The sequence below is a fragment of the Neomonachus schauinslandi genome, chromosome 10 (assembly GCF_002201575.2).
Source record: "Neomonachus schauinslandi chromosome 10, ASM220157v2, whole genome shotgun sequence".
Taxonomy (NCBI): Eukaryota; Metazoa; Chordata; class Mammalia; order Carnivora; family Phocidae; genus Neomonachus; species Neomonachus schauinslandi.
Window position 1 is genome coordinate 38,265,911 of NC_058412.1, and position 24,867 is coordinate 38,290,777.

The following is a 24,867-nucleotide window of genomic DNA, read 5'->3' on the forward strand; positions in this document are numbered from 1 at the left end:
TAAGCATCTGCCTTCAACTCAGGTCATGATCCTGGGGTCCTGGGATCGAGGCCCACATCGGGCTCCCTGCTGGGTGGGGGCCCTGCTCCTCCCTCTCCTTCTGTCTGCCGCTCCCCCTGCTTGTACTCTCTCGCGCGCGCTAATAAAAAATAAAAAATCTTAAAAAAAAAGAAAAAAACAACGTACTGCATTTTTTTCAATAGATGCATAGCATCTATTGCACTCCGAATGCAGCCACCTCTGTCTGATTCTCCCAATTTCTGTTCTCAGAAAGGGTAACCATTTCTGACAACATATTAATGTATGTAACGCAGGGATCTTGGCATCCCAGTGCTAAGGAGAACAACCCTTCATACGCATCTCACCTCGAGAGAGCTCAGTCCCAGGTACACACAGCCTTTGTTCTGTCATTGAAGCTCCCCTCAGCCTCACATGCTGAGGGCCACCCCCCAGATCCCCCCACCCCCTGCTGCGGGAGAGCTCTACCATCCTCAGAGCAACTGGATAAGGCTGGCAGAGCAGAAAAAGCATGCGCCCTACTGTTTGTCCTCTCAGCACCTACTGAAGTCCCCATCCCTTTGGACAACCTCACTTCTGCATGCCAGTTCCTAATTCCCCTTTTCCGCTCTCCCTTAGGTGGCTGTGACCTGTAGGTGTCATTTGTTCTTATGTTTTAGTGACTTAAATAATAGCTACCCGTTATTTAGCACTCACCATGGGCCTGGGTGCCTCATTTGGGCTTCATCAGAACTCTGAAGTAGGCACGATTACCATTCTTCTTTACAGATGAGAACACTAAGGCATCGGAAGTTTTGAACGTTTGCCCAAGATCACACCAGAGCCTGGTGGTGGGATCAAGATTTGAACTCAGGTCCAATCCTACAGCCCAAATGCCTAGCTGCTCTGCTCTCCTGAATATCATCTGCTTCTCTTTAACTGAAGCGTATTGGACACACAATGGTACGACGTAGTGCCTCAACAGCTGTGCACGTTATGCTGTACCACCGCAAGTGTTAAGGACCCAAAACCATTTTTTTACACCTATGCAGGCCAAGGTAGAAAACAAAGGTCACCACCTGCTCTGAAACCAAACAAATGGGATCCTGTCTCCAGTCAGGGTGAAGGCCCTGCTTCTAACGCGAATACCACGAGGGGCCGAGAAATGCCGCTCAAGGGATGGTTCCGTGACAGCTAACTCTTCACCTGTCTCCTTTCTCAGGGCAGGTGGAAGGCTGCACCAACTGCTTGGTACCAATGGCTTAATTCCTTCACACGAACGAAATCTCATCTGTTCCTGGCTCCGAGGCACGGGCAAGTGTACCAGAGACTACAGGTTGCTTTCCAACAACCGGTCACCCTTTCTTCCCTACCAGCAGAACCCCCGTGGTGCGACAGGTGGCTCTGTGCCCAGACATTTCCCAGGCTTCCCTGCGCCAACTGTAGCTAGGAAGTCATTGCACGGAGCTTCCAGGAAAGACCCGTTCAAAGGGGCTGACTCAACTGGAAGCCGCTGCTTCTCCCACTCCCTCCTCCTCCTTCCTGCCTGGAGCACTGTTACGAAGAGGTGAGACTGAGGCCACCCATGAAGGCTGTGGAGAATGACAGGAGCCTGGGCCCCTGACGGCATGAAGCCAGCCCACAAACCCTAGACTGCCTACTCCTCACGGGCAGGCAGTAAAGTCAAAGGACATCTGCCCAGAGTTCCTGATCTACTTCTCAAAGCTTTCAGGACTATTTAATAATTTCCTGTGAAATTCCTCTTTGGGGCTGATTAGCTCACTGATCTAAAACAACCAAAAGCAACATGGTCTTAAGAATGGAAGGAAACCTGAAATGCATTTCTAACCTGTTCAGAAGGGGAGAAAGCTCCCGAAATGATTAGTCTTGAACACTGACAAATAACAGGCTTCCTCTTAAAGAACACTTTTCTTTTAGAGGGGAAACGACATCAAAGACCTTTACTTGCGCAGCGGCCCTTGCACGGTGGCTGAAAGCAGTCCTCAAATGGAGTTAAAAAGATCCATTCCTGACTAGAAATTGGCAGAAAATCACACAACCCACATAGTGTAGAGACTAACAGAAGGAGAGTGTGAAGTTAGAAATTCACCCTTCTAGGGGCGTCTGGGTGGTTCAGTCGGTTAAGCACCTGCCTTCAGCTCAGGTCATGACCCCAGGGTCCTGGGATCAAGTCCCGCATCAGGCTCCCTACTCAGTCAGGAGTCTGCTTCCCCCTCTCCCCCACCACTCGTGCTCTCATGTGCTCTTTCTCAAATAAATAAAATCTTCAAAAAAAGAGAAGAAAAAAATTCACCCTTCTAGAAAATGTAGACAACAGAAAGACTTGGGAATATATTTTAGAACACCAGAGCAAGGAAGCCCATCACTTAAGAGATCCCCACCTTATTGCTTCTCTGAATTACAGAAGGGTTCGGAGCACTGACATTTTATGACAAAAACATCTTTGCTAGATTTTCATTATATTACTCACTAATACATTATCTTGGTCCTTACTGAGACCAAGTCTGTCTATTCACAATACTACACAGGACCTAAAATACTCAACATTCACTTTAATTACCTACTGTACTGACCTCCCCTGCTCTAACCTCATCCCCTCCCCAACCACTTCTCATGCTACTGTAGCCAGAGTGGCCCTTAAAAATACACAATTTATTGCATGTCTCCCTTCTCTTCTCCCCCATCGTCCTCTGGTAGTTAGGTCACTGGTGGGAACTAACCTCCCTACAAGGGCCTTGGTGCTTGGTGCTCTACTTTTCTCTATCTGCAAGCAGTCCCTAAGGTCCAGGACGCCAAGTACCCTCTTTTATCTCAGTGCCTGGCACTTAAAAAAATCCCATGTTGAATGACTGAAGGTGCCATACCATGGTATGTTAAATGTTTTCTGCATTTAACATACACACATCTGTTTGAGTTATTAAATGAAAGGATTCTAAGTAATTAGTACAAAGCACTTTGACCTTCCCAAGGAAACTCAAAATTCTCGGACAACACAGGAGCTCTTGCTTAGACAGTACTTAATAATGTTTAGGTATATCTGTTAGCATAGAAGACTCATAGGAGTTAAGAAACACTCCACAACAAGGAAAGGTTTTTGGATTTTTTTTTTAAGAATGAATAAAATACTTTCTATCATACATATCTTGACAGAGATTTCCCAAAGTAGCTTTGTGAATGGATCATTCTACCATTGTCCCTTAATGCAAGGTTTTTTGAACTGTGGATCTCGATGACCCATTAGGTCATAAAATTAACTTAAGAGTCTTGATGAACATTAACAAATAAATTAAAACCCTGCTCAGCAAGGAGCCTGCTTCTCCCTTTGCCTCCCTCTCTCATTAATAAATAAAATCTTAAAAAAAAAAATCAGTGTTAGAACAAATTAGAAGCGTTCGTTTTGTAAAACGTGTTTCAGAACTATAAATCTTGTGTATACAGGGTTATGAGATTTTCTTACTGGGTCCCAGAAAACAAAGTCAGGTGGGTCCTCTGTGAAGTGACATTTCTGTTTGCTAGGATACTATCATCAAGCCCCTACCAGGGGGTGAAGGGCACTAAGCTACTGTTCGGTCTAAAGGTGCATTTTTAGTCTTTATCTTGCCATTACAAAAATCCATTATTTTTCATCTTTGGTGATCATCCTTGCCTATTTTGGTGGGGAGGGGATGGGAAATGTATTTTGCCATGCTGCAAATACAGCACCCCCTTCAAATGCCTGGATGCTTAAAGAAATGCACTGGTTTTTAAAATCACAGTACTAAAACAGAGTTCAAAGCACACTAAATTTAACTTTTCTTGATGACTCAGGACTTAGTCATCAAGGGTAAATTTTGTTCGGTAGACGTGATCCTTACCTGTCATTGAAGAGGGAGGATACTTCACAAAATAGGGAGCATCCAAGAGGCCCCTTGTAAGGGAAGCCAGTTTTCTCACAAGCGTGCAGATTCGGATTCAGCAGGTCTGGGCTGAGGCCTGAGATTCTGCATTTCCCACAAGCTCTCAGGTGATGCTGCTGCTGCTAGAGATCACATGTTGAGTCCTAGAGAGCCCCAAATGCTGCAGGGATGGATGGGGAGATCTTTGGCCAGGCCTGTCAGGCCTCACCTCGACCACCTGGGCCACTGGCTCCAAATGCAACTGGGTGGGGCCCACACTTGTTCCCACGTAGGAAACATTCTAAATCTCAGATAAGAATGAGTCTAAAAAAATATATACAAAAGCAGCAAAAACAGATTCTTGGTCTCCACCACGTTAGCTTGTCACTAAACAGGATAGACAGCTCAGCCCGGTTTTCTCCCTGGCAATGCCGACCGTACGTGCCCCACTCCACCAGCAGCCCGGGAGCGGCTCCAGGGCTTCTCTTCCCAGTCACACACTATCACCCCAGCCAGAGGGTCCCAGCCATCCACAGGACGCAGCATGCCCAGGGTGCAGAAGCCTGTAAACATGAATGCAATCTCCTAGAAACTGCGGATGGTGCCCAGCCACCTCCTCCGAGGCTTCCACTGCTGGTGGCACAGAAACAGGACAGGATGGAGACAAAGCTATTTTCTTAAATTCTTTACACTCAGACCCTTAGCAAACACAGGCAGCAATGTTCTCTTCTTACAACTGACACCTCCATACTCCCTCCCTCATGCCTCTGTGACCTGTCACATTTATACAGACTGGTTCCACAAAACACTTTTTAAATGTGCATTTCTTTAATTTTTAAAAATATACACAGGAGAAGCCATGTGTTTTACATAGGAATACACACATTAACAAAGCATCTGTTATAGTTTTCCAAAACTCTATTATATCAGTCTGAAATTTATAAATTAGGTATATCAGAACTTTTTAAATCAAAATGAAATCCCTGAAACTACTGGATATGGTGGACTTTGTCCAAAATCAAATGAACAGAGAATATGAATATGGTTTGTGTTAAATAAGGTTTATTGTTAGCTTTATTGCCTATAGTCTATAAGATGCAACTTTATTGTGCCTTTGCAAACAGGATACATTTCTTAAAAAACTGATCAAAATTTTCCATACATATAGCTCTATATGATAGATTACAGTGCAACACTATTCTTGTTACATAATTATAGAAATACTATAGAACCCAAGAGCACAGCGTAAGCAAAAGAAATACAATCCTGAGCCATCTGAACAAGATGATTTGATGAATCCTTTTAGTGTAAGTTTAGAAAACACGGAGGAGGAAAAAGAAAAATACATGCACGCTGCAGTCGTGAGCAAAATACATTAAATGCCTGTTCCTTGCTGGACACAGGTGGGGGCGGGAAACGGTGAGTCTCGGACACATGCACGCTCACTCACACTCCCATTTTCTTCTCCTGCTTCCCTCCCATCCCCGCTACATTCATTCCCACCCCTTCCCAAAAGAAAAGATCAGGCACTAAGTCCTAGTGAACCCCACATCTGCCTTGCTGGAGAACGTGAAGTGACTGCTAAAATAAGAGTGTAAATCCTCACCCACAACACGAAACAAAGCTTGTGCTGTCAGCCAATTCCAGCTGCTATTGCCTCTTTGGAAGTAAATGAAGCATATGCTCACTACAGTTTAGCACTGTAGACGGAAATGTCTTGAAAACAAATCTTTGTTTTCTCTCCCTATCTCTTGAAGTAAAATCAACAGCGGAAAACTCACCCTAAAACTAATTGCCTCATCTGCTATTAAAATACATTTGTCATTCTATTTTTGGTATCTACTCAATTATAGTTCAGTAAGAACAGTTCATGAAGTTTGTACCTGCTTATGGTAAACACTATTGTACCACATAAAACCCACCACAGCTGGACAGGCTTATGGAGCACCAGACCTTCTATGTATGTGTTCCTTGCCAACATTCCCTCAAGACCACAGCATTCTAGTGTTACCAAGGATAATGTACGTAGAGTTAAGTAATGAAAGCTATTTGGTTTGTGTCTTCACCTTACACATCCTAGTGATGAAATTAACCAAACCATGCCTTCCCTGAAAATAACCTGAGTCTGCTGACTAAGCAAACTGACCAGCTTTACTGTCAGTCCACTAATCAGAAGTTGAGCTGGAAAACCAGAGGGCTAATGTCTACCAGCAGCTTGTCTTGTGCGAATAACCAAGAGTCCTTGGTTTTTGCAATATCTGTTGTCCCAAAGGCTGAACCACTGAGGTGGAAATAACTCACAACATAAAGAATACTGAACAAACTACATACCTGTGGGACTACCTGGAGAGAAAAAGGATCCTCATTCCCCACATAATTTGGTGTGGGTTTTAGTGTCTCTGTATACGTCAGTTGCTACAGAAAAATCAAAAGATTAACTTCAGACCTTTCTTATTTTCAATTAAATGCTCATACACTCACAAAATACTCACACACCCTATGAACATGAGGTGGCTCTTCTCTTCAACATTTTTAAAATCAAGAGGCACCAATACCCGTTCATTTTTGTATTAGAAGTTTCACATAATCACCACCAAAATAACAGAAATGGTATTTGTGATGATCACACTAAGGAGAAAAAAGATTGAAAGACAAACTTAGCCACTGTACTTCAGATTGTAGTTGAAAGCACAGACGCTCTGGCTAAATCAGAATCTAAGGTTCTAATAAGGTTTTATTGGTTTAGCATAGTCCCATGGCCTTTGTCCATGACTGGTAAATGGAATGGTTCCTAAGGAAATTGAGGAAACCACTCTGAAACTCTGTTTGCAATGTGTATTATTATAATGAGTCTGACTCTAAAAAAACCTTGGCTCTATCATGACCAGAGCGTGACAAAGAGCATCCTCCTGTGCTGCTGACATACACAGCCTCAGCGATAAGGTCCTGACGCCACTGCTGAAGGTGTTTCTAGAGTCGAAAGGACAACATGTTGTATTTCAGCATCTTTGGTTAAGGTCTGGCCTTTTCAAATCCACCTCTCCTTCACATTTAGTCACCAACGGTTTAAGTCCATGCAGTTAGTTAAAGGTCACAAGACATAATTTTCATGTTAAATTGTCAAATCAAGAGTTTCAAATTTCTGGCCCTACCCTGCCCAGTAGGACTACAAGGACCTTACATAGGAAACTGTAAAATCAAATGCTTCAGTTAAAAGCATGCTCTTTTTAAAGCTTCATGAGCTGCACAGAAAACTGTCAACAGGATTCCCAACACTGGGAGAGCGACAAAGCAGAGTTCTGGCTTTCGTCCTTAAAAGTGGCCTGAGCCGACTATGTGAAGTGTCTGGCCCCCAAAATATTTACACCGGCCTCTTAAGCGACATCTACATTGTATAAATCTTATGTGAAGCCTGAATGTTTTTTAAGTGTTTGAGGTGGAAAGGTGAGACTAAGTTGTGAGTAAAGCTAAATTTGGCCTAGTGCGAAAAAAAGTAAAAACAAAAACCATACTCTGGATTGTAACTCAAAGTGAAATATAGGTCATAAACCAGGTTTACATCCTCAGCCAGAGTTGCCTGGAATTCTCTACCTTCTCTTACGGAGTCCAAGGAGTTTCTCTCTGCTCTTCGCCTTCATTGCTTTAGTGGAGAGAGGGGAAACTTTAGGGAGGGTTTCAACAGGAAAGCAGAAACACAGAGATAAAGTCCCGGTGGGGCCAACAAGACAGAGGTCGGACAGAGCAAGCACTCTGAGCAGGCTAGTCGTCATTCCTGGCTAACCCACCCGGTACACAGCAGCACTGAGAGGAAGCCTGACCACACACAGCAGTCAAGCAGAGCTTTCCTGCAGTACCCCTTTCCTCTGAGACAAAATCCCTGCTCTCCCAGATAAACATTTCAGGACAAACCATGCGGGCTGGTATACGACTGCACATGCTGACACTTTCTAGGGAACTCAGCACCAAACCTGTTTTCTCCCTCCCTGCAAAAGAAACCAATCTGCAGTTTAAAATGCAAAGTGTCATGGTCCTCTTTCCTTCTGTATTTTCTTCTTTCTTTGTTTTCTTATCAAAGTTTTCCTATAGTGATGTTCAGTTCCATGTCAGATGAAATAAAGTTGCAAAATATTTGGTGATTTCCATGTAACATTCTTCTCATAATGAAGTGACTTAACGGGTGTAAGTCAGAAGTATGTCCACAGAATCCTTTCCATGTAGTTCATTCATCATACAGAGAAAGACTCTTACACATGGCTATTTCTGGACAGTGCATTAAATGAAGATACCTCACAAGAGAAAAGATCATCTGTATCCATCAGAGTAATATACAGATTCACAGCCAATGAGATGATACACTTTGCAGAAGAGAGGCATTGAACAGTATACTATTCAAATACAAAAACAGCAATAAACATATTCTGCACTACAAAAAATATGCTAACTTCTAACTTTAAGGATTTAAAATAACGAGTCTGGTAACTGCATATTAGGACTGGAACATGCTTCTTCCCTTCCAGATGCACAATGTTTGATGCTGGTGCACATATATACACACACAAACAACACTGTGTCTGCAATGATATACAAATGAAACAGACAGCCAAGTCCTGAAGGCAGATTTCAGAGAATAGGGCTACCAAGACCAAGAGAGCAAATATTAACTTAAGAACACCTCTAACTTCAGAATTTCATTTTATTGAACACACTTTTAAAACAAGCACCTCTTGGCAATAAAAGCAAAGAAACAATAGTACTCCTTCCACTCTGTTCTAGTGGAAGACTTCTCACACCAACCTGCTAAATTCATGATGGAATTTGAAACAGGCAGCCCGCTGGGGCTACAAGCAGAGCTCAAATGCACATCTGCTGACTTCTCGGTGAGAGCTGGAGCAGAGGAAAACATCAAAAAGCAAATTGGGAATCTATCACAGCTTTCTTCCTTAAGCAAAAAAAATGCAAATTAGTTTTATAACCACAATTCAGTTTTTCAAACTTTTTCTGAAGAATTTTCATTTAATTATGTATACATAACAGGAAGTAAAACTTTTTCACAAACATTCTCACACCTTACAATTATCAAGAAATGACAAAAGTAAAAGCAGGAGATATATTAAACACATGGCAGGGAGGTTGATTTCTGTTTCTGCTCTTAAAAAGTAAAAAAATCACCATATAATTAAGTACAAAAACCTGCATTGAATGACAACTGCTGGTGTATTTACTTGATCAAAAATGAAGACCAAGAATATAATAAAGCCCTATGATAATATTCATCTGGAGCACTCCCCTCAGTGTGTGTACACTAAAATGTTGGCAAAGTTTCTGGAGCATTAGCTTATATAAACACGGGAGTCCTCAGTTAGCTGCATTAAATGGAACGGTTCTCTTCTGAAATGCGCCACAATTCAGTTTCACTTACAAATTGCAAATTAAAGTTATTTCTTCAGAAAAATATCTGTTTGGCATCTCCTGGACTTTGTTCCATTGGACAATATGGACATTTTAATCTAAAGACAAAAAAGAAAATACTGAATCAAGGAACAGGATCAGTACTGAGCATTCAATTCTCATCTATAGAATATCTCTAACAATTACACACACACACACACACACACACATCTGTATTTTGTTTTGAGAATTAACTGCGCTTTCTGTTAATATAACAGCCAAGCTCTGAAGGGTCACAAGTAAACACCAACCAAGCCAGACACTAAACTGAAGGCTCCTCTTCTGCAGAAATTAGTGAAAACTGTTTTGTAAACCAGACAAAGACAACGGTTTTGAAAACTGCTTTTGCGGTTTTTTTAAAATGTTTTTATTTTTATTTATTCATGAAAGTCAGAGAGAGAGAGAAAGGCAGAGGCAGAGGGAGAAGCAGGCTCCCCGCCTAGCAGGGAGCCCGATGCGGGACTCGATCCCAGGTCCTTGGGATCATGACCTGAGCCGAAGGCAGACGCTTAACCATCTGAGCCACCCAGGCGCCCCTGCTTTTGCGGTTTTAAAAGTCAATCCAATTCTTCCTCCAAAGTTTAGGTTTTCCGTCTTTTTTTTTAAAGATTTTATTTATTTATTTGACAGAGAGAGACACAGCGAGAAAGGGAACACAAGCGGGGGGGAGTGGGAGAGGGAGAAGCAGGCTTCCCGTGGAGCAGGGAGCCCGATGCGGGGCTCGATCCCAGGACCTGGGATCATGACCTGAGCCAAAGGCAGACGCTTAACGACTGAGCCACCCAGGTGCCCCATGGTTTTCCCTGTCTTTAAACAAGTTTCAAAGGTACTGTCACAGAACGCAGTGACGTGCAGCAAACGTGACATGAGGTGCGGAGCCTAGAAGGGCGGCATGGAGCGGCAAGCTCGAGGCACCATGCAGCAGCACCAGCAGGGCTGCTGCACGGGCTGGGAAGGGCACAAGTAGCTTCATTACATGCCAGGAGCTTCTTTCAAAAGAAAGACTTTACCATAACAGGTCTGAAATGAACTCTAATGAAAAATGTTCTAACTGCCTAAACTAGAAATAGGCTTTTGAGTTTTTTTTAATAAGGTGGGCCCATTATGGGTAAAAAACTTTTAAATGTATATACTCTTTGAATTAACAATTCCAATTCTACAATTTACATATCACTTGTAGATAAAATAATTCACTTGATAACAACAGAAGTTAAAGGTTCATTGATAAGGGACCGGTTAAATAAATTATCACATTTCCATACGGTAGAATATTCTGCAGCTTTAAAAATGAATGAGGGCTCTCTCTGTAGCATATAAAAGACCTCCAAGATATACCATTAAGTAAAAAAAGCAAAGTTTAGAACCGTATATAGTGTGTTACATTTTGTGTAAAGGCAGGGCACAACGACAATGTACTGCCTACCCCAAAAGTTAAGATTAAAGAACATGCTTATAAATCTAATCACCAAATTTATGAATAAAAAGACTGACAAAAAAATCAGATACCACCCTCCCACTAAGTTCCAAAAGAAAAATGTTTTTACCAACATTTAAAAAGTCAGACACTTACTTGCTACCATTAAACATTTTATTCAGGGCATCTCTTGATATAATATGACCACAGACCAATTTCATGGGTGGGTTGTTATCTGTTGTTTGCTGACGAAGAATGGGACAGGCAAATATAGAGTGATACCAGCACTTTTTACCAAGGTCCACTTCAATCTTAAAAACAGTAAAAAGGCTCAAGTTATATTTCAGAAAACCATCTACAATGTTAATATGCACTGGGCAGCAAAAACATTTATCAGGCTACTCATCTGAATTTAACTTTTACAGCACTCTTACCTCAAAGATAGGTAGTCTTAGGGATCCAAGTGTTACTTCACAATTCTAGTTAACCTTCAAAATTATTTACAACACTACTTTTCAAACCGAATTCTGATGTTTGAGGAGTCAAAGGCAAGGCAATGCTCTAGAAGTCAAACACTCTTGAAAATTTGTCAGGATATACCCTAAGAGCAAAACCCACCAGAAACCCTGTTTTGTAGCACACTTAGGTGGGTGATAAAATTCAGTGTAATAATAATTCTTTTAAAGGCAGACTAAACAAGGTTTACTTTTGTGCAAGCTTCAGATCTGAGTTTCCCATGTTTTGTGTGTAACAGTCCAGAGAAACCACCTGAAACAAGGACTTGACGCTCAAGTTCAGCAAGACCTTCCACAATCTGTACGTCAGAGCCCATGGCAGGTGTCTCGATTATTCCTCTTCAGAGTGAGCAAAACAAACAAAAGCTATGAAGTCACCAAGCACAGTGACTCCACTGTGAGCCACACAGTGGCTCCACAGACGTCAGTTGTTTTCTTTTCATCTAAAATGGTTTATCAATATAAAATCTACTACCCAGACTCTTTCAAGAATGTTGACAAAGTGTAACAGAATAATCCTGAAAAAAAAAAACGGCCAGATCAGCACCTCCCATTGCTTTACTACCCTGACACACAGGCTTTTCAGGCAAATTCAGATTTCAGTATGCTCTATGCTAGTGCCAAATGTCAGAGATGCTCGTAACACCGCTGGGAAACTGCCAGACTCTTGCAGGCACCTGCCTCAGCAAAGCAAGTGAAGGCTCAAGTTCTTTTCCCATGTTCAAACGAGCAGCAATGAAGCAGGGCAGCTGCCTGTATCTTGACCACACCCAGCACTGCCAATGCACCTGTGTCTTTAACCAAAACAGATCTCCGAGGAGAAGCTGGGGCAACCAACTGACAGTCACCAGCTGGAAGGTAACTGCAGATAAACCTGTGCACAGGTGTGGCAAAAAAGAAGCGAAACTCCAAATGCATATTTAGCCTTTTAGGATCTCGACAGGAACCACGACAGGAATGGTAATTCTAGTCAGAGTTTTAGTGCCTGGTCTGGCACTAGTGAGAGGTCCGGGGGGAACTCACATACGATGACCTTTGTCACTCCATGTCATGACTACTAGGGCAGCAAAACTGGAGTACCTACTATGCGTCCCATGTTATTCTGAGCATACCAATGCTATCTCTAGCCTTTAATAGTCCCATAAAGAGAAGGATGGTCCCCATTTTAGAGATGGACCAACTACTGCTTAGAGAAGCAGTGGAGCTGGCAAGTGATTGGAGCTGATGTTTAAAATCATGGTCTGTTCCATGACAGCAGTGGACACAGCACTGAAAGGCCACTGATAACTGCAGGTGTCCCAGGGACAACCTTTGTTTTAAAAGCTATGTGCTATTTTAGTAAGTACAAATCCATAATCTCATAAATATCAATGCTTAAGACAAAACTAAATTTAACCAACTGACTCACTGCTTTTATATTTTCAAAGAATCATGGTGTAAGTGGTTTGTCAACTACACTGCAGAACACAGTGCATGCTAAGTGTATACCCCCCACACACCTGTGATGTCTTCCTTCATGAGTTCGCACTGCCACTCTAAGTAAAAATTTTATTATTTTTCTAAGTCAAAATAAAAACAAAAACAAAAAAAACTGCAGTGCTTCCAAAATGTACTAGCTTCCCATTTCTATTGTTTAATCATGTCTACACGTAACATAAAAGAATCCTGGCTGAACGGCTGTAATAATGTTCTCTGGTTAAAAGGCAAAAGGTTAAAAGGCAAAACACACATTTTAAACCCTTACCATCCATGTCCTTCTAAAGGCAGGAGCAAACAAACAACCAACAGAAAGTGGAACTCACGGGTAATTCGTCTTTCTGGTTCCAAACCCCGGTGCACTGTCTCTGTTCAATCACGGCTTTGATGTTGATTAAAGCCGGCAGCGCCACACAGCCTGCTGAGAAACTGTGGGAGCAGAAGAGGAAACGTCAGTGCCGGGCCAGGTGGCAGACAGCCTGCTCCTGGGAAATGTCAGTTCCTCCAGACTCCAGGTGCCGAGGGCCCTAGCCACTGGACAGGGCACAGAGCCCTCTGCTTTGCTGAATTAGCACCCCAAAAAAGCTTTACATTTTACAAAACCACCAGATTCAACAGGCTCTGCTGATCAGTCATGAATGACACTCTGAAACAATCTGCATACAGACCAGGACAGCCCCGCCCAGGGCAGAAGTGCTCATTTCTCAGATCTGGAAGTGCTGACAGTCAACGCTCAGCCGAGTCCCTCTTCAGGACTGTCCTCACTTGAAGCAAGTCACCTGACCAGGGTCACATGTGATGACTGCTCTGTGTGAGGACACAGAAGCCCAGCTCTGTTGCCCCAATTTGGGACGATTCCACAGTCCCATCAGAGCTCCAGAGCTCCTCGGGGAGGGGCTGAGGTCTTTGATAAGACACTGCAGTCCAACTTACCCTCTGCCTAATCCTGCTGCTTTCATTTCTCCACCAGGGCTGATCCTAACGAACTTCCTGCATGTCGATCTCCACCATTTCACAATCTGTTCCCCCAGAGAACCTGACCTGCAGCCTGGTCATGCCTTAGAGTTAACTGGACCAGTGTCTCCTATGCTCAGGTGGAACACCCTATGGAACGCAGACAGTACCTTATTCATTTTTGTAGCCCACACAATGCCTGGTACATAGGAGGGATTCAAAACACTTGAGGAATTAAAGAGGAGAGAGCTAAAGGTCATTTTCTTAAAACAGGTTCATAAACTTCTTGGCTTCAGAACCCACTTACATGCTTAGATATTAAGAATCTCAAAAGACATTTGTTTTTGTGGGTTATATCTATCATTATTATACTAGAAATTAAAACTGAGAAATTTTTTTAAAATATCAATTCATTTAAAATAATAAATATATTACATGTTATAAGTAACATTCTTACCCAAAAAAAACCTCTATATTTTCCAAACCAAAAATAAATTTGTGAGAAGACTGGCACTGCTTTACATTTTTAACAAATCTCTTTAATGCCTAGCTTGATAGAAGACAGATGGATTCTTAGATCTTCTCCTGCAATCTGTTCTTTTAATTGAAGTAAACAGGGGGAAAAAAATCTAGCTTTAAACAGATATGTGGTAATTTAACTGTCTTTTCAGATAATTGTAATATTCCCCTTTAATGCCACATCAAAACTCAACAAGGGATAGTTTTTGTTGTTTTTTTTTTAAGATTTTATTTATTCATTCGAGACAGAGATACAGAGAGAGAGAGAGAGAGAGAGAGAGCACGAGCAGGGGGAGAGGCAGAGGGAGAAGCAGGCTCCCCGCTGAGCCAGAAGCCAGACGTGGGGCTCGATCCCAGAACCCTGGGATCATGACCCGAGCCGAAGGCAGATGCTTAACCATCTGAGCCACCCAGGCGCCCCAAGGGATAGTTTCTTAAGGTTAGCTGCAAAGTGAAATCTGAATCCTTATCATTGAATCTTTTTGTACCCTGCTACATTAAAATCCAATTGTCTGTCTCATACTGTGAATGAATCTTACGTATGATTTTGTAAGATCACAGTGAATTAAGATCCTCTAAGTGTTAACACATTTCATTATACAATATCAAAGAACTCAAATTCATTAATATCACCAATCTCATCAGAAAAGTACTGGGAAGCTGTCAAGCCCACGGTGGCAGGTACAAGTTTCCCAAAATTTCTATTTTAGCTTAAACTTATGAATTTAAAAGATACAAAAAGATAGTTGCTTTCCTTGACATGACAGACTCACTTCATACATGTGAAAAAACATCTGCCAAAAACCTAAGTATAATTAACTATAGTTTATCTTTTAGTGATTCATTCAAGAACTGTTTCATGGAAAAAAAAAAACTAGTTTATTGGCTCATAAAACTCAAACAACATACAGGTGTTTTTTGAGACAAGCATGATATGGCTTGACGCTGAAGTGCTCTGTGAGAACTTCCCACTTTGTCACAAAGAATATTAAAAAGATGTGTGCTTAAAGGTCAGGATGTAATAAAACTAATAATCTTTAAAGAACAGTCTGAAGTAAAGCTAGTGTGTCTTAAACTGCAAGTGTGTGGTGGAGTACAGCGTGTGAGGAATACAGCGAGTCCTTTCAGAGTCTGGGACCACTGCACTGACCTGTGCTAAGGCTCGAGCAGTTTAATCCACTATTATTTCTGCACCATCTGTGCAAATATCAACACAGTGGAAAAGGTTCTCAGGGACACCCAGAGGTTCACGGGTCACGCTGTTCTAAAACCGTCTCACTGCCGATTGTGACCATCTCTTGAAATACCACCTGTACCGTCCCTCAGAAAGACAAACGTTCTCTTCAGGTTTGACATTGAGAACTAGACAAGAAATTAAGAAAAACCAAAACAAAGCAGCACAACCCGTCTCCATACCTGACGCTGAGGGGGGACTCCACCGAGAGCCCCAGGAGGGCACAGGCATCCCTTGTAAAGATGTCACAAATGTCAGCCCACTGGTTTGCATCAAGTAGGTGAACATACGGCGAGTTCTCAATCCCTTGTCTCAGGTACACAAGGCTTCCCATCAAAACCTGAATGTCTACGCAAAAACAGCAGCAATTTGTAAGTGTGAATGATCACACCCAAAATAAGGGCTAAGAAATGCAAAAATTCCCCCAACTGACATAGCCTGAATTATTAACAATGTCTCTTAAAATTCTCGTCCTTAAGCTTGGTTTCTCCCTTCAACCTAAATTAGAGAAATGGCATAGAGAGAAAGGGGAAGAAAAGGAAAACATTAAATATGAACCTCAAGTTACTTTATTCTTATATATAGCACAGTATAACTACCACTGTCTAGAGCAGTAAAGATGACATCATAAATGAGGCCATCACAGATCTCTGGCCGTAGAACGGGCCAGAACACTGGTACCCCCACACTGGCGCTCAGTGTCACTGTCACCCTGGTGTGCCCTCAGACACTGTGTGGGGGCAGTATCAGCAGCATGGGGGGTGGCCTTGCTCTTTCTCGTATCTCTTACACATGGAATCCCAAAAATGCAATGTCTCTTTCATCCTAGAGGCTTCAATGTTTTACTTTTGTTCTAGGTCCAGGCAAACCTTTTTCCTAAGTGATTATCATCTATAATTCTTTCAGTTCATTAGCAAATATGTATTACATCTCCTTAAGATAAACTCAAATCCCAGTGGTGGCTTTAGGTCTGTTTCAAATATCAAAAACATTCAGGGCGCCTGAGTGGCTCAGCTGGTTAAGTGTCTGACTCAGGATTTCAGCTCAGGTCTTGATCTCAGGGTCGTGAGTTCAAGCCCCATGTCAGGCTCCATGCCCAAACAAACAGAAAAACAAATATCAAAAACATTTGACTCCAGACTCACCTTTCTGATGATTTAGGGCAAATGGCTGAAAATTTTTAGCATATTGTAATGCCTCTCGCTGATTCGTAGTTCCACCCATTAATAAGCTAATAAAATACAGTCTGTGTAGTTTAAATTCCAAGGAGCTGTTTTGGGCTATCAGCATTTCTCGGTTTGATACTGCCCATCTAAAGAAAAAGCGGAAAAGATTTTAATGCAATTAAGAGCATAGACGAGCGTCAAAAAGTCCGAAACCTAGCAATACAATAAAAGGGTCTGGTCTGCCATCTTGTGGAAATCAGTGGTAACATCAACCCCCTGACCCAGAGACTTGTACAGAAAATAAACAGAACTACACCCAGAGAGGCACTTCAGCCAGTGAAAGTAAGAAAAAAATATTAAGTCAGATGACAGTTACATATTTAGTAAGGTTTTACACCAAGACAAAATTGACTCTGATGAGTCACATGATATTTTTGGAACTATACAAGCCCACACTTGAAGCAGGTGTCAGCCAAGAGATTCACTACTCAATTGCCCATATCCACTACTCTTTCCCTGTTAAACTGGCATATTTATAAATGAATCACAAGATTCTGAATGGGAACCATCTATTTTTAGACTTTTGCTGGGTGCAACATTTTGTGCTACACACTTTGAGATTAAAAACAGCAAACACCGGTATTTGCCTCAAGGTGCTTCCAGTCCAATCAGGCAGATAAAACTACATATATATGTGCCAAAATGATTCGTACAAACAGTGCTAATGAGAGGAAGAACAATGTTCATTTTTGAGTGATCCAAAGTACAGGGACTCAGGCCTCTACAGTACAGTCAGGATAACCAATCTTGAGCCGGGGCTACCACTTCAGGTGGGCGCTAGAGCAGAACATACACCAGGCCAGCTGTTAAAATCAACTTTGCAATCAAGTGGTAAGGAAGCATTACTTTATTTCTGTACACATATTAAGATGTAGAAGCTGTTACTATCACATTCTCCTTTAATAATCCCCTCCTAACCCATTTCACCAAGGACCACTGGAACCTGAACTGGGTATGAATATAAACTTGGCGTAGCTCTACAAACTACAAAAGTAAAACGTCTCAGGTTATTCATAATGGATCGGCTGACTGGGATTAGACCTCACAGAACTGTACTTTTACAGGATCCTACCCTAAGGGTTGCACACGCACATGAATATTCTAATCAACTTGTGGATGCATCCACATCTTAAGAGTCCAATCATGAAGCTTCTGTGACCTAAAAATAAATGATTATTAAAAATATTAATCACCTGAACTTTGGAAATATTTACTTAAATGTAAATAAGCCTTGAATCGTTGCCTGACACTAACACAAATGCAGTCAAGCTGCAACACCAAGTCTGGGATAAATCCCGCTGACACAAACAAGGTATTTTTGGCAGCAATCTTTCATGAATGCCCAACCAACCATCAGTACCAAAAGTATTGTGCTTTTGGCAATCTCTAAGTTTGTCAGGCACCTTCTTGATTTCCAGTTCCAAAGAGTACATTTATTTTTTTTTAAATTTAATTCCAGTACAGTTAATATACAGTGTTATATGAGTTTCATGTGTACAATATGATTCAACAATCCCATACATGACCTGGTGCTCATCACAACAAGTGTATTCCTCAATCCCCATCACCTATTTCACCCACCTCCCCTCTGGTGACCATCAGTTTGTTCTCTTTAGTTAAGAGTCTGTTTATTGGTTTGTTTGTTTTTTTTAATTTTATGTTTTTATTAAAGATTTTATTTATTTATTTATTTTGACAGAGAGAGACAGCAAGAGAGGGAACACAAGCAGGGGGAGTGGGAGAGGGAGAAGCAGGCTTCCCGCTGAGCAGAGAGCCCAACGTGGGGCTCGATCCCAGGACCCTGGGATCATGACCTGAGCTGAAGGTAGACGCTTAAGGACTGAGCCACCCAGACATCCCTGTTTTTTGGTTTATCTCTCTCTTTTCCTGTGCCTGTTTTCTTAAATTCCACATGAGTGGAAACACATGGTATTTGTCTTTCTCTGACTGACTTCACTTAGCATTATACCCTCTAGCTCCATCCATGTCATTGCAAATGGCAAGATTTCATTCATTCTTTTTTTATGGCTGAATAATATTCCATTATGAATCTATACCACATTTTCTTCATCCATTCATCTATCGAAAGACACTTGGACCAAGGAGTACATTTAAATCAGGTTACTTACCAAAGTTTATCCTACTCCCTCACACTCATAAGAGCATGAGTATGTTTTCCTACTAACAATAACAAGTAAGGAGAGGCAGCATGCTTTTTCTTTTTTGTTTCTGATATGAGGTACATGTGTAAAAGTTTGTAGAGTCAAAGAAGGGACCTAACAGAGAGTAACTACAAATTTTAATAAACAATGAAAGCCAGCAGAGAAAGGGCCAAGTCCTTAAGCAGGCAATTCACAAAGGAAGAAAATCTATTTCATCTTCCCAGATGTTCAGGATATAGTATTACAGGGGGGGAAGTTGTGATATGTAGGAAAATTAACTATGACCCCAAAGAAGTTGGATTGCACACATTATTTACCAACTGCTCTGGCACGGGCTGGGACAACCCAGAACAGGGCACCAACTATCAGAGCAGCACCAGGAGGCTAGAAACAACGGGAGGACACACCACGGAGTAGTAGCTAACTAGCTAACCACGAGTAGTAGGCAGTCCAGAGGACAGTGATTTAACACACACTCTATGCTGTCCAATGTTTTCTAAATGTTCTATAATGAACATATATTACTTTTATAGTTAAGAAGGAAATAACTCTTTAAGCAAATGCAAAAGTAAACAAAATTTCTTAACTTCCTTTTTTTATCAGAACTTACAGACTAATTGCAAATTACATTTCCTAAAAGTAATTCAAGCCATGAATTATGAATTTAAGCTCTGCAAACCCTATGTAACCCATTTAACTTGGAGAGGTATTTACTTAGACAACATAGTTCCTAATTAACCACTTATTTTTACCCACCTTCAAATTTAGCTATAAACAAGGCTACAAAATAATCAGAAATAACTAACATTGCTAGTTCCTGACCTCCACCCCCACCATGAGATTTTTAGGAAAGTAAACAGATATTCCATTACAAAAAGGAGTTGGAGGAATATGGGGAGAATGCAAAATCCAAATTCACAGAATATAAGTTATCATGTGTTTCTAAAATCATATTTCTTGACATTCTATCCTTAAACAATGTATTATCTTCACTGATTAAGATATATCAATGTATCAATGTATATCTTCATATATTAAGCCTAAATCTCACAAAGCAAGGGATTAGATTAACCATTTCTAAGCTTCTCCCTTTCTGGAAAAATGTCATCTTGTAAACTAAGGATCTCTGCCCCCCAAACATGTAAATAACATTTAAGGACTAAGATAAAAACCTTGCCCTATGGTACCTCTCCCTCATACTCCAAGACTGTACCCCCAGGTACCCACATTTGTATTTTCCTGACCCCAATTCCTCGGCCACAGCTAACTGGCCAGGTAAACATTGGTTTTAAAGTCACGCTCTTGTGTTGTCTCCTATAAGCGAGTTCATCTATCCCTTATATCCTTCATGATCACTTCACAATCCCGTATCTTTTGTTAAGTTCTTGATGGTTGCCTTCCTTGACAATCATCATAACACCTGCCTTAACTAATCTTTGGAGTCTGGATACAAATTTCACAGGAGCATTTTTAGCCACACTAGCAGCCTCTCAGAGAGCTCAACATTAGTCAATTCATGATGGCTTCTGAATTGATGAAACCATCTCTGACTGCAATAAAGTTCTTCACTCTCCTTGTAATCACTGTTTTCTTTCATGGAGGCAACTAACTTCAACACAACCTGAATGTCAGCCAAACTGATGGAGGCTTTTTTTTCTTCCTTAAACAATCTTCAATCTGAACTAGTAGTAAATGCTCCGTTTAAACCATAGGCAGCTTTCTGTTCCTCGTGCAATTTAAATTAAAAGATGTCCAAGTGCCTCTACTTTGGTTTTTATATTCATTGGGCTTTTTCAGTATGGCTTATATCATAACTTCATATAGGCCTACGTCTCATTCTAGCTTCACCCTGCCATTGTCATTTTTCAAATCTAGTTTCTAATCACTTTTAATTTCACTTCTAGCAATTCATCTTTGTTGACCAAGCTCCTCTTTCAACTATCCATTTCTGTAATATGCTGTGGGTTCACCTCTAGGAGATGAGCAGGCAAGACAACTACAAGCTTGCTGTCTGAGGGTAACAGATGCTCAGTGACTAACCACTGACAGACCTGGAAAAAAGTGATATGGTTGGCTGTGATCATGATGCACATCTGTTATTTATGTAGTGATTTGTGGACCGAAAAGCTGGTAGGACCCTTTGTAGTTTATGCAATTACCTACAGTTAATATACTGTGGTAACTGAAATCTGAACCTTGTTGTTGGGGGGAACCTCAAATGTGGTAACTGAAATCCAGGCATACTGAAATTGTACAGAGAAGACAGCCCATAGGCTCAATAGAGAAGGCAGAGAGGGGAGAAAGAGCATCTCACAGGGAGAAGGTTATTCTGTAGATACCAGGAAGGCCCAGAGCAGCACAACGGAGACAGATGCAACGTTTGAGGAACTGAGCAAGTCCACGTGTCTATGGCACAACTCTTAAAGAATCAGAAAGAAAACTAGTTTTCTTTTTCTCACCAAGATCCCTGTCCCTCCGCTTTTCTCTTCTGAGAGGAAGAGAGCTCGGATGGAAAACCAAGAGGTTTATGCCAGGAGGGGAAGTTATGCAACATAGGGGTGGGTGTCGAGGAAGAAAGCAATGGTTGGCCAACAGGATGAACTAGAGGTGTTTGTCATGTGGTGTGAAGAATCAGAGGAGGAAAATAGCCATGCTGAGAATAGAATGGAGATAGAGGTGCAGGCCAAGAAAAACATACAAACATATTCAAGTAACTTGATCCAGCAACTTTCATTACCGTCGAGTGACGTGTCCAGGTGAATTAAAGTTAGTCTAGATAGAAGACCTGTTTGCTTTATGACATTAGAAACCATGATCTTACCTCCCAATGTAGGTGCTGGTTAATTTTTGCAAAAGTACAATCAGAAAGTGAGCAGCTGAGAACAGAGTTGAAAACCTCAAGGCCCAGGCTCAATTACCACATTTTCTACAGCTTTCCTAAATAATCTCTCCATCCACAGAACTCTAGATGTCCTTTATCTGAACTTCTCACATGGCTCATCTCACAATCTGTTTGGTAGGGCAGTTTCCAGTCTTTTATATGGCAGGAACTCTGTCTTGCTCATCTCGGCACAACCCCTTACTTTGAAGGGGGACTACTGATAGAGTACAGATTAGTAGAGCCAACTATGCATGGACTTCAATCTTAGCTCTGCAGTATGAATTTGGGCAATCTGTTACTCAATTCTCTAAAATCTGTTTCCTTACTGTAACATAGTGGTACCTCAAAGGGTTGGGGGCAGCAAATGAGGGGCTAATTAAAGCACTGAGCACAGAGACAGGCACAGACAGATACTCAATAATAAGCTTCTTAATTTGTATTTACTGAATGAATGAACTCTAACAGTTCTTCAAAGTCATCATTTTTAATAAGAAAATTATACTTAAAAGACAAGAGTTATTTGGGCACTTCCATGTAGTATTCAGTGCTGTTTTGATTTTTACAGCACCAACAGTGTGGGAATACGATGATATGCGATATACGATGATATCCTCTTCAAAAAACTTGTCAAGTTTTATTTATTTGACAGAGAGAGAGAGAGCGCACGTGCGTGCACACACAAGCAAGGGGGGCGGCAGGCAGATGGAGTGGGAGAAGCAGACTCTCCACTGAGCAGGGAACCCAATGCGGGCGCTAGATCCCAGGATCCTGGGATCATGACCTGAGCTGAACGCAGACGCTTAACTGATAGAGCAACCCAGGTGTCCCAAAATTTGTCACACTGAATATTTGGGTATTTGATTCGCTGAGCAGGAATAAAGGGTAGGAGGCAGTCATAGCCTTAATTAACCTGGTAATAACCAAATCCAAATACTACAAAGCACAGGAAACTACAAAAGCATGAAATATAATTGGTCCCCAAAACTTAACCCACTGTCTATAATGCAACAGAAGACACATGACCAAGACACATAAAAAACTAGTGAAAGGGGCACCTGGGTGGCTCAATCGTTGGGCACTGCCTTTGGCTCGGGTCGTGATCCCAGGGTCCTGGGATCGAGCCCTGCATCGGGAAGCCTGCTTCTCCCTCTCCCACTCCCCCTACTTGTGTTCCCTCTCTCGCTGTGTCTCTGTCAAATAAATAAATAAATAAATCTTAAAAAAAAAAAAAAACAGTGGAAATCTTAAGGAGTGCTGTATTCTGGATAATGGCATTTCCAGCAGAAAACTTTCAATTTTTAAAAGAAAACAACTAGCATGATACCACAACCAACAAGCTAGCTAAACATTCAATTAAATTATAATTTCACTTTTTTTTTTTTTTTTAAGATTTTTTATTTACTTATTTGACAGAGAGAGACACAGCGAGAAAGGGAACACAAGCAGGGGCAGTGGGAGAGGGAGAAGCAGGCCTCCTGCTGAGCGAGGAGCCCGACGCGGGGCTCGATCCCAGGACCCTAGGCTCATGATCTGAGCCGAAGGCAGACGCTCAACGACTGAGCCACCCAGGCGCTCCCGTTTTGTTTTTTTTTAAATTCTGCTCCCAAATCTCCAATGTGGGCCATGAGAGCACCATCAGCTTTAGAACTATTCCTTGTTTAAAGGAACACCGTAGGATGGAGGAACCCCGCCCCCTAACAAAGCCACCAGTAAGTAAGGTCACTGATGTTACAATTATCTCTGTTCACTGCCACTATATTCTATAATAAAGAGATCTTTTGTGCCTCTTCCATAAAAAGACCTCAAAACAATACTACTGACTTAGGTGACTAAGTTAGAAGCAACCCACATCCACACAATTATCCCACAAAGCATTAAGCATTAATTATCCTAACTGCCAGGCCTCTGAAAAGACTTGGCACATTGTTAGCTCCATATTTAGAATTTCCATGTTATTCCAAAAATAATTAAAACAAGATCCCACCTCCACAGGAACCTAGCTGACAGCCCCATCTATTTACCCCTCTCCGCCCGGCTAGCTCAGTCGGTAGAGCATGAGACTCTTATTTACCCCTCTCCGCTCATAATTTTGCCGATCTGGGTTGGTGCCTATTTCTGGTAATAATGAAATAAAAATACCTCTTGCCAATTCCCACAGACACTCCACTACACCTTTCACTGCATTTTTAAAGGCTTACAAATATATTCTTTTCTGGTCTCCTTTACGGGCACATTCTTGGGGGGTAAAAGCTGAAATTCTGGGAAATTAATGACATTTCTTTACTCCACAGGTGTGGACTTGGCTGAATGTTACTGGTGACCAAGTCAAGTGCTTAAAAAATTCAGAGAATGGCAAAAATGACAAAAATCAAAGTTCACCCAAAAGGGTTAGAATCCTATAACTTTGCTTTAGAGACCATGGCTAACATTTCATTTCTGAGATATTTTCAAATGGCAGTTTCTCAGATAATCCACGGACTGAGTCCATCACTGGGACTACAAACATTTTACTCACCTCAGAAGTGGTGTGAATCTTTGTCCTTCTTACATGCTATCTTAAAAACACCACAAACTACAGTATTACACATTTGCATCTACTGAAGAAAACAACACACACATTTCTAACTTGAACCTCTGAGTAATGCAGTGTCTGGTAAGAGTGCCTAACAGCTACATGTGGAAAGTGGCCACCATACTGGACAGCACAGTTCTACAGATTAGTGGTTTTTTTTAAAAAAGTACTTAAATATGGGGCACCTAGGTGGCTCAGTCAGTTAAGTATCTGACTCTTCGTATCGGCTCAGGTCACAATCTCAGGGCCATGGGATCAAGCCCCACGTCAGGCTCTGCGCTGGGTGCAGAGTCTGCTTGGGATTCTCTCTCCCTCTCCCCCTACTCACGCTCTCTCTAAAATAAAATAAGTAAATCTTAAAAAAAAAAAAAAAAGTACTTAAATATGACATGCTTTATTTACTGCTAATTTCCTACAACAAACCCCAAAAGATTTTACAACCTAAATCAATCTAAATAAGAGATCAGCATTTTACAAACATAAACTCCAGAGTTTTTCCTCTTGGTTCCCATTCCTGGCCTAGTTCAGCTCCTTATTCTCTTTTTTTTTTTTTTTTTTTTTTTTTTTTTTTTT

The 24,867-nt window shown here is 41.5% G+C and overlaps 1 protein-coding gene across 2 annotated transcripts in view; it reads right to left on the minus strand.

Moving 5' to 3' along the window:
* Nucleotides 1-8,568: 8,568 nt before the first annotated feature.
* The window catches only part of RMND5A (required for meiotic nuclear division 5 homolog A), a 60,084-nt gene continuing 43,785 nt past the window's right edge, over nucleotides 8,569-24,867 (minus strand). Inside the window, exons 5-10 of one of the 2 annotated variants that reach the window (XM_044918518.1) lie at nucleotides 16,599-16,765; nucleotides 15,636-15,801; nucleotides 13,073-13,175; nucleotides 10,912-11,066; nucleotides 9,313-9,400; nucleotides 8,569-8,832 (exon numbers count right to left, since the gene is read on the minus strand). In XM_044918518.1, the coding sequence (XP_044774453.1) occupies nucleotides 9,337-9,400; nucleotides 10,912-11,066; nucleotides 13,073-13,175; nucleotides 15,636-15,801; nucleotides 16,599-16,765 (655 nt within the window). In that variant the 3' untranslated portion in view covers nucleotides 8,569-8,832; nucleotides 9,313-9,336. Of the gene's footprint in view, nucleotides 9,401-10,911; nucleotides 11,067-13,072; nucleotides 13,176-15,635; nucleotides 15,802-16,598; nucleotides 16,766-24,867 lie in introns of both variants that reach the window. The other variant, XM_021697318.2, reaches the window with a different exon arrangement.